The sequence below is a fragment of the Thalassophryne amazonica genome, chromosome 2 (genome assembly GCF_902500255.1).
Source record: "Thalassophryne amazonica chromosome 2, fThaAma1.1, whole genome shotgun sequence".
Classification (NCBI taxonomy): domain Eukaryota; kingdom Metazoa; phylum Chordata; class Actinopteri; order Batrachoidiformes; family Batrachoididae; genus Thalassophryne; species Thalassophryne amazonica.
Window position 1 is genome coordinate 105,228,824 of NC_047104.1, and position 9,360 is coordinate 105,238,183.

Consider the following 9,360-nt stretch of genomic DNA (forward strand, 5'->3'; position numbering starts at 1 on the left):
CCATTATATTTACTCTGCTTAGACAACACAGCCTACACTGGCTCAGCCATGCACAACGAATGGATGATGGAAGAATACCAAAAGACATCATGTACGGTGAGCTTGCCTCCAGGAAGACATCTGCTGGCCATCCCCTACATCACAAGGATGTCTGTAAGTGTGATGTGAATGGTCTGAACACATAGAGCTGGTAGGACTTAGCAGCCAACCAGAGCAGATGGTGCAGCACTCTCCTGAGACACCTCAAGACAGGAGAAATTAGGATTCGAACTACGGCTGAAGAAAAGAGAGCTAGGCGAAAGAAGCGTTCCTGTGAGATCAACCACGTGACTGCCAGTGGCGCCGCCAGGAAATTTTTGTTGGGGGAGCTGAGGAGGGGCTGGGGTAAAAGTTGGAGGAGCTCCACAAAATGTTGTTGAAATGAACAATATATAGCAAATTGCTTTATAAATACCAAGGTATATGTTTTAGTCACCTGTGCTCCTCTAAAATGTGGTATCAATGCACACACACATCACTTAGAATGACTGCAATCATCACTTTGCTCAGTTACGCAATACTGAGATATTCTCAGCACAAAACTGCAGTTGAGATCCACAAATATGTCAGTCGCTATTCACATTATTGGCAGAATTATTGGGGGGCTTAGGGGAGGCTTGGCTTATTATTGAAGGGGCTTAAGCCCCTCAAGCACCCCTTGGCCCCGCCACTGGTGACTGCCCACACCTGTTCTAGATGTGGCAAGGACTGCCCCTACCGTAATAGACTGAGTAGCCACAGTCGTCACTGTCACAACTGTGACAGCATCACTAACCTAAACCGGAGTGCTGTGCATATGCAATCAGAAAACCTCACTCCCCAATGGCAAAAGATGCTCTAGCATCTAAGGCCCTAGCCCAGTCTCACGTTTTTTTTTTTTTTTTTTTGTGCTCCCGTGACAAAATGAGTCAAATTTTCGTGACGGGGGTTTTTTAACTCACTATTACAAACCCTACTCCTACCCCCAACCCTAACCTTAACCATAACCTAATCTTACTCTTTCCCCCCACCCTAACCATACCACCCCCCGCCCCCCCCAACCATACCACCCCCGACCCCCCCCCCCCCCCCCCCCCCCCCGCATCACTTTTAATTTTGTGCAGCCATCACGGAATGAATTAGAGTGAATTGATGCTGCCGTGACGAAAATGAGGCGCTTTTCGTCACAATATCACGAACCGATAGATTAATGTATATTTCATGCTGCTGAATCACGACTTGCCGTGACACCAGGTTGAGGGCCCATGGCTTTTAACCTGGTGGTTAGAGTGCCTGTCTCCCATCTGGGAAATTGTGAGTTTGCAGCCCAAGAGTGAAAACACAATGCAGAGTTTATATATATATATATTATTTAATACTTTGTACGAAAGCTTTTGTTGGTAATGACAGCTTAAAGATGCCCCCTGCATGGAGAACCTAGTCAGATGCATTGCTCAAGTGTGATTTTGGCCAATTCTTCACAACAGTTTGTAAATATTGTTTTTGACTGAACATGTACAAATTGTAAGACAATAAGATCTTAACAGAGCTCACTGGGAAGACCAGAGGAGGCAGAACATGCTTTTATATAAATGAAGGTTGATGTACAGATGTCACAGTGTTGAAGAGGATGTGCAGCCCTCAGCTGGAAACTTTTTTCATAGACTGCCGCCTGTTCTATTCACTGCAGGAGTTCTCCTCATTTGTGCTAGTCCGTGTTTACATCCCACCTCAGGTGTGGTCAGAAGAACCTGGGGCTGAACCTGCTCAAGACTGTGGAGATGGTAGTGGACTCCAGGAAAAACTCCCCCATCACTCCCCCTCCCCCACCTTCATCCTCAACAACACTGTGTCTGCTGTGGACATTTTCCAGTTCCTGGGAGCCACCATCTCCCAGGATCTGAAGGGGACCTCCCACATAGACTCCATCAGGAAAAAGGCACAGCAGAGGATGCACTTCCTCAGACAGCTCAGGAAGTTCAACCTGTATTTCACAGGTGCATCTAAATGTTGTGCAGCAAACTTTAAACAAACTTCAACATGTTATTTCTTCAGCTGTGGAGTCTTGCATGGTGAGAGTGCATACAGGCCATGGTGGTGGGACTCTCACAGGTCACAACCTATTGAACAGACATAGACTGCGAATGAGACTCCAACAGGTCAGTACATGTACAGATTGTGAGGAGGAACCTGAGACGTCACTTCACTTTTTGGGCCAGTGTCCAGCATGGAGTAGAGTGAGGCAGAGATTTTTGGGTTCCTTTACTTTGGAACCTGACCAGATTAGGAAACAAAACTTAAGAAACCTGATATTCTTTATCAAGGGTACCAAAAGGTTTAACTAAGAGGGTTCATTTTGGGGGGAGAAGTGGGCCTTTTTGTGATTTATGCTCTGTTGGCCTGATAGTCCACCGAGACAATCCTGTCTCTGGGGTCTACAGAGAATTCCTTTGACTTCATGCTTGGTCTGTGCTCTGACATCCACTGTCAACTGTGAGACTTTATATGTAGACAGGTGTGTGCCTTTCCAAATCATATATCAAATCAACTGAATTTATCCCAAGTGGACTCTGATTACGCTGTATAAAAATCTCAAGGATGAATAGTGGAAACAGGGTGCACCTGAACTCAATTTTGAGCTTCATGACAAAGGCTGTGAATACTTATGTACACATGATTTCATATAATTAATTTTCAACAAATTTGCAAAAATATCAAAAAAACAGTTTTCACATTATCATTACACGGTACTGTGTGTAGACTTTTGAGGGGAAAAAATCATTTATTCCATTTTGGAATAAGGCTGTAACATAACAAAATGTGGACAAAGTGAAGCGCTGTGAATACTTTCTGGATGCACCGTATGAAATATAATTAAGTCATGCACTGTCAGGACGGGCGGCTGCCCGGCAACCGTAGCGGCTGGACCTGCAATGCAAACTCCCAGACTAGGCTTAGGTGTAGGAGAAAACATGATCTTTATTCCAGGCTCCGGTTCGGTACACATGTGATCAAGCAGCAGAGCAGAGGTACAATCAGGATCAGGCAAAAACGCAGTCATGGTTGAGCAGGGGTCAGAGGCACGAGCAAACACAGACATCCGGGATGAGGTAAGAGGGATGGTCGAGGAAGACAGAGCAAAAAATATGATACACAGCATGGCAAAAATCAGGACTGAGAAAGAGATCTGAAATGTGTACAAGACAACAAACGTGCTGGTGTGGTGACTGGGAGGAGATTAAATAGGACAGGAGTTAACAAGGTGCACGGGAGGAACAATCTAGAAAGGAGGTGTGGCTAGTGAACAAAGATAATGCATGGTGCAAGACAGTGAGCAAGGACAACACAAGGTGGAGTGAAGAAAAGACAAAGATATGTGAATAGGTGCAAAGAGCGTGACTGAATGAAAACACAAAGCAGACAGAAACAGTGAAAGACAAAGACATGGGGCAGGTGCAGTGAAGTGGAGTGAGAACATAATCGGATGGGTGTGAGAGGAACAAGGATCTATGAACTGAGTTTAAACAGAAACTGAGGACAGAATAAAATATACAATGAACTGGACATGAGCATGAAAACTAATTAGAGAATAAATGGAAAATAAATACTAAAGCTAAACTACATAGGAACTGAATAAGAAGACAAAGAGGTTAAACAAACTATGAGAAAAACAGTGACTTAGTGATTAACAAAACTGGACACAAAAGCGCAACAGATAATATAACAAATGAGAACAAAATAAATGAGTGATAAACAATGAAAACACAAGCTGGCTGAACAAAACAAGAACAGAACTGGAAAATGGCTAAGTAACAAAGAAAAGTGACAACGTAAAACATAACAGAGAATAAACCAGGATGAAAATAACTAATAAATCAAAGCTGGGACAGAAAGAGAACAACAGAAAGGGGGAAAAATAGGCTCAACATCATGGCCAAAATCATGACATGCACTATGTTATCAATTTTATTATTGCTTGGATAAAATGAATGAGGTTGAGAACCGTTTATAAAAAAATAAAAAAAATCCCAGTTATTGTTACTTAAATGGAAATTGCAAAACAAAAAGCTAAGTTCTTTCAACCTTCTGTCTACTTGTGGAAATTAGTTTCTTGACTGAAGCACTATCTTGGTATGATATTTGTCCCTTCAACAACTGTACACAGCTTTATACTTCACAGCTTTACCTGTGGTACAGCTTTTTTAGTATTTGGCACAGCCACTAGATGGTGGGATTTATGCAATAAGGTTATCTGACAGGTGCTGAGTTGTGGATCTGGGTATCGCTGACAGTGGAGAGTGGGTCACAAAATCATGACAGTCCCTCTCCCACAATGTGGCAGATGGAAAAAAAACTCAAGAAAAAAAAAATCAGACAGATGATTGAAGTCCACACTAGTGTTTTTATTCAGCTCTAGCTTAAAAAAAGGGGGCCACTTGTTACGTGAAAAAACCCTCTCCTCCCACTTCCAAAAAAATTCTGGCTGCAGCCCTGTAGTTGAATTTAAAAAGCACTTGAAAAATACTATTTTCTGCTATAATCTCATTCTTAATAAACACTTATGTGTTTCCTCCATTTAACCCAGACTCAAAGCGACTCACTCGTTTACACTTACAACTGACATGATAATAACATATCTGTCACTGCAATAAATGCATCATCAACCCCAGTAAATAAGAATTCAAATCAGAGTACGAGCCTAATAACACCCATAGATAGATAGATAGATAGATAGATAGATAGATAGATAGATAGATAGATAGATAGAATAACAATACAAATAAAAAAAAGTCGAGATGTGATGTGTTCCAGAACAGTGGGAGATTTGATGTTTCTTTGTTTTGTTGCTTTGTTAAAGACACTGTCATCGTTTCCCTCATCTCCCAACAACTGTCAGCTCATTGCGCAGGAGGATTCCACCAAGCTGGGTCCTCCTATGCAGCAGACTTAAAGACAACTGAAAATAAAAGGGAGAAAAGGCTTTCACCTGTCATAAGTCCATCTGCTGTACGACATGCTCCTCCTGCCGCTGCCGACTCCCTCCATGACTGTGGCGAAACGCTATGAAATCCAGACGCTCCTCGGCTGCTCGGCGGTGGAAGGAGAATGAATGAGGAGCTCACAGACGGAGCCCACGCGCCACTACTGACAGCGGAGCGCGAGCTGCCAGTGCGCACGCGCACAGAGCCCAATGAATCTGATAGATAGATAGATAGATAGATAGATAGATAGATAGATAGATAGATAGATAGATAGATAGATAGATAGATAGATAGATAGATAGATAGATAGATAGATAGATAGATAGATAGATAGATAGATAGATAGATAGATAGATAGATAGATAGATAGATAGATAGATAGATAGATAGATAGATAGGTCTCTCCAAAACTGCTGTATTTTGTGTGTTTATATACATGTTTCTCATATAATATTATGTAAAAGCTAGCGAGAAATAAATACTTCTAAAATTGAAAACGTTGTTTTTGGAACCTAATAACACTTCTGAACTGATTATTTCACAGATGTTAGCATGAAAAACGTTTTTTTTTTTTTTTTGTAAATATATCCTCTTTGTCATATATTATGTCAAAGCTACTGAGAAATAAAAACTTCTAAACTTGAAAACGCTGTTTTTGTAACCTGATAACAAATCAAATCAAATCAATTTTATTTATATAGCGCCAAATCACAACAAACAGTTGCCCCAAGGCACTTTATATTGTAAGGCAAAGCCATACAATAATTACGGAAAAACCCCTAACACCTCTGGAGTCATTTACAAAACATTTTGTGGATGTTAGTGTGTACACTAACTTCTGCTAACTCAACTTAAATTTGTGTCATTAATACCTGCAAATGCACAGAGGGTGATTTACAAATATTCCTTGAGCCGCTCTTGTGAAAAGCTCATGTGCGCACACATGCAAGGCCTCCTGCAGATGCCGTGAAATATTGTTTTTCATTGATTGATTGATTGATAGAGGGGCTTTATTGAATATATACAATTTGTACATAAGACAGTAGCATCTTAATAATTAAATACCTGCAAATTATAAAGAACACAATGCTCATGCGGCTGAGGGTATTTTAGCATTGTGTTATGTTTTATAATATGTATGTGTCGCAGACATGAATGAGCAAAGCTCTTCAGCATCTCACCATGTCATTTTTTTGAGCAAATGCCTCAGGGGAATATTAACATGGCTGAAACCTTTCAGCTTCTGGGACCAATTCCTCCTCCACCCCCCCCCCCCCCCCCCCAATCATTTTTTTAAGCATTTTTCATTTTTGGATTTCACCTTGACTTAATCCCTTGCCACTTTAAGCATTTTTTTTTAATGTAGATGTAAATCCAATCCAATAAACTCATCCAATGGACATTGACCTTGTTTGACCTTTACTTTGGAATCCAAGCATTCAACACTGTCAGAACTATTCCATTTATTAATCCTATTAGCTCAAGATCACTAGATCACTTTTTGAGGTACACAGTGCCTACTACTGTACAGGAAAGACCTAGCAGTTAATATGTCACAGATTAAAATGGCTCTTTTCAACCATACCTGAGGTGCTGTGACATGTCAATCATCCGGGGTGGTACCTGGAGTGTCCAATCAGATTTCAAGGTGGTCCAGTGACACCCAGCTCCACCCATGCCAGGAAGTGTTCAACATTTGACATTTCTTGTTTAAGTGCGGACTCAAAATTTGGCACTTCCTGTTTCAGTGTGAACTTGCCACTGAGTTCCCACGAGATTCCATGAGATCTCATCTCATGGAATCTCATTTTCACTGTAGCCCGACAACGGGCCGGCTATGAATTGGGCCCGATTCTGGCCTCCATGTTGGAGTGAGATTTTCCTACTCTTAAATGACCAATAGGAGAGCAGCACTCGCGCCAGGAGTAGGAGTTCCTATTCTTAAATGACCAATAGGAGAACAGTGCTCGCGCCACACCCCCAAATGTGACCAAAGTGAGGCTGACCAACGCTGACGTCACTGTCTCGGCCACCAAGCAATCACAGGCTAGGAGAGAGAGAGATAGGTGTCCGGCCTAATTCAGGCTGGTTGTCGGGCTAGGCTGGCGAGGGAGCAGTTCAGGAAACAGTTTGGAATTGACATCCATCATTTGGCATGTCAGTAGTTGTGTCTATTTTCCACAAACGTACAGCTGCACTGCATTTCCAAACTGAAATTGCAGAAATTGTTTGAAATATTTGAAAATTCTTTGTTGTACTTTGTTTATTTGAGCTTTTGTTAGAGTAGCCTAACGAGTTGGTTACCCCTCTGAGACTGGTCTGCTTGAGGTTTCTTCTTCCTCATCACTGTTGCCTGTGAGCTTGCTCAGGGGGATTGGTACAGTTTTACCTTACCCTTATGAAGCACTTTGAGGTGACTTCTGTTGTGATTTGCTATATAAATGTAATTATTTTAAGTAAACTTCTGTGATTGGTCAGAATCAAACAGTTTGTGAAAATGCAGGCTAATTGTTACTCATGAAAGTAGAAAAGTAAAGCAACTTGAGCTTGCATTATCTTATTTAAATGTCACGTGAATAAAAGAAAAAAGTCACCCAGATTCCTAAAGCATTTTTAAAAAATCTCTCCAGTTAGACTGAAACCAGCCGTTTTCATAAAACCACAATGACAGATGATTTACCAACCCAGGAACACTACAACATGCTTCACAAATATTTATATGAAGTTGGGCTCATTTAAGGATTTTTTTAAAACCATATCCCAGTCTATTAAATTACATTTTAAAAAAAGGACAGGTTTTCTGCATTTTCTCCCAGTTTTTTCCACTTTAGTTTTAATTCATGAACATATAAGAGTTATACTCACTGTAAATTATTCCATTTTTGTGAAATAAACTGAAGTCTTTCTAAAACAGGGCTGCCACATTTTTAAGTATTCTGCATTACAGAAAAGAGAATAAAGTATAAACATTGACTTTAGTCTGATGGTCTTCATACAAAGGGGTTATTGATATATGCGAATGGACAACAGATCAGAGGACATAAACAATTTGATGCATTTCTGATGGTTACATCCCTTTTTTCCTCCATCTTCCAGTGGTGAATTCTGTCTGTGTGCTTAATAATAATAATAATAATAATAATAATAATAATGTGTTTTTTTATAATTCAGTGAGTGTATATATAATGAGCTTTAGTTGTTTGGACCATTGCCTCTGAGACCCTTTTAACACTTTTGGCTTCCGGAAAAAATGAAGCACCTGGTGTCGCCAACCAAACGGTCGTAAAATGTTCATCACATTCTAATTATGACTACTGGTTGATATCAGAACATCCTTGTCTCTTTTTTGTGTACCCTTACCTCAAATGGAAAATTCAATAAAAATAATTGAAAAAAAAATGGATCCGCCCTGCCTTCACTGCACAAGTGTCAGTTGGGATCACAGCAGCACATCTGAGTCTGATTCTCTGAGTCTGACCCTCTACACCCAAAGCGATCAAAGGGAATAATGTGATTATTAACCATCAGATGACAAAGTAAAACCTCTTAAATCACTCTAAAGTCAGTTTTAAGCAGAAACAAGGCCGTTTTAAGCAGAAATGAGGCGATAATCAGTGAGTCAGCACTGACACTGAAATGACGGAGGCGCAGCAGCACGTCAGACTCAGAGTTGCAACCTGACAGTCAGCTTTTTTGTTCATGTGTGAAGGCAACAAAGAAATAAAAGCAGATAATCAATAACAAGCCAAATTTATTTACTGAGAAAACTGTATGAGAGGGCAATGAGTTCTTGCGTGAGGGTGCGGTTTTTTTTCTGCAGCACCGCCATCTGGTTCTCCAGCATGGTCACACCATCTTCCAGACACCTCACATATTCCTTTTTCTTCCTGTGGAATTTGCGTTAGTAAAGTGATTGAGAAAGCTGTTTATGATCAATCAAAACCTCACAGACCACAAGCTTTTCTATGAGCACCAGTCAGGTTTCCACTCCTCTCACTCCAAAGACAAATGCTTGGATTATTTAACTGACTGCATTAAGTCAGAGCAAGACAACGGCAATTCTACAGGCATGGTGGTCGTAGCTCTTCAAAAGGACTTTGACACTGTGGAGCACAGTGTTATACTCAATAAGCTGGAAGCCATTGGGCTTCAGAAACCGGATGTTGACTGGCTTAATGCCTACTTAAAGAATAGGCAATAGCGTGTGGAAGTTTGTGTTCCCCAGGGGTCAATATTAGGACCCCTGTTGTTCTTAGTTTATGCTATAAATAATAATAATAGTAATAATAATAATAATAATTTATTAATTTATATACCGCCAAATCACGAGTAATCGCCTCAAGGCGCTTCACAAACATAA

The 9,360-nt window shown here is 40.7% G+C and overlaps 1 protein-coding gene and 1 long non-coding RNA gene across 3 annotated transcripts in view; one reads left to right on the plus strand and one right to left on the minus strand.

Moving 5' to 3' along the window:
* LOC117528479 overlaps positions 1 to 1,722 on the plus strand; it is a 10,650-nt gene extending 8,928 nt beyond the window's left edge. The window contains exon 3 of the long non-coding RNA XR_004565780.1: positions 1,587 to 1,722. This is a non-coding gene — a long non-coding RNA (uncharacterized LOC117528479). The remainder of the gene's footprint in view (positions 1 to 1,586) is intronic.
* tub (TUB bipartite transcription factor) overlaps positions 1 to 5,136 on the minus strand; it is a 168,175-nt gene extending 163,039 nt beyond the window's left edge. Inside the window, exon 1 of one of the 2 annotated variants that reach the window (XM_034191101.1) lies at positions 5,006 to 5,136. In XM_034191101.1, coding sequence (XP_034046992.1) covers positions 5,006 to 5,064 — 59 coding nt within the window. In that variant the 5' untranslated portion in view covers positions 5,065 to 5,136. The remainder of the gene's footprint in view (positions 1 to 5,005) is intronic. The other variant, XM_034191093.1, reaches the window with a different exon arrangement.
* Positions 5,137 to 9,360: the final 4,224 nt, after the last annotated feature.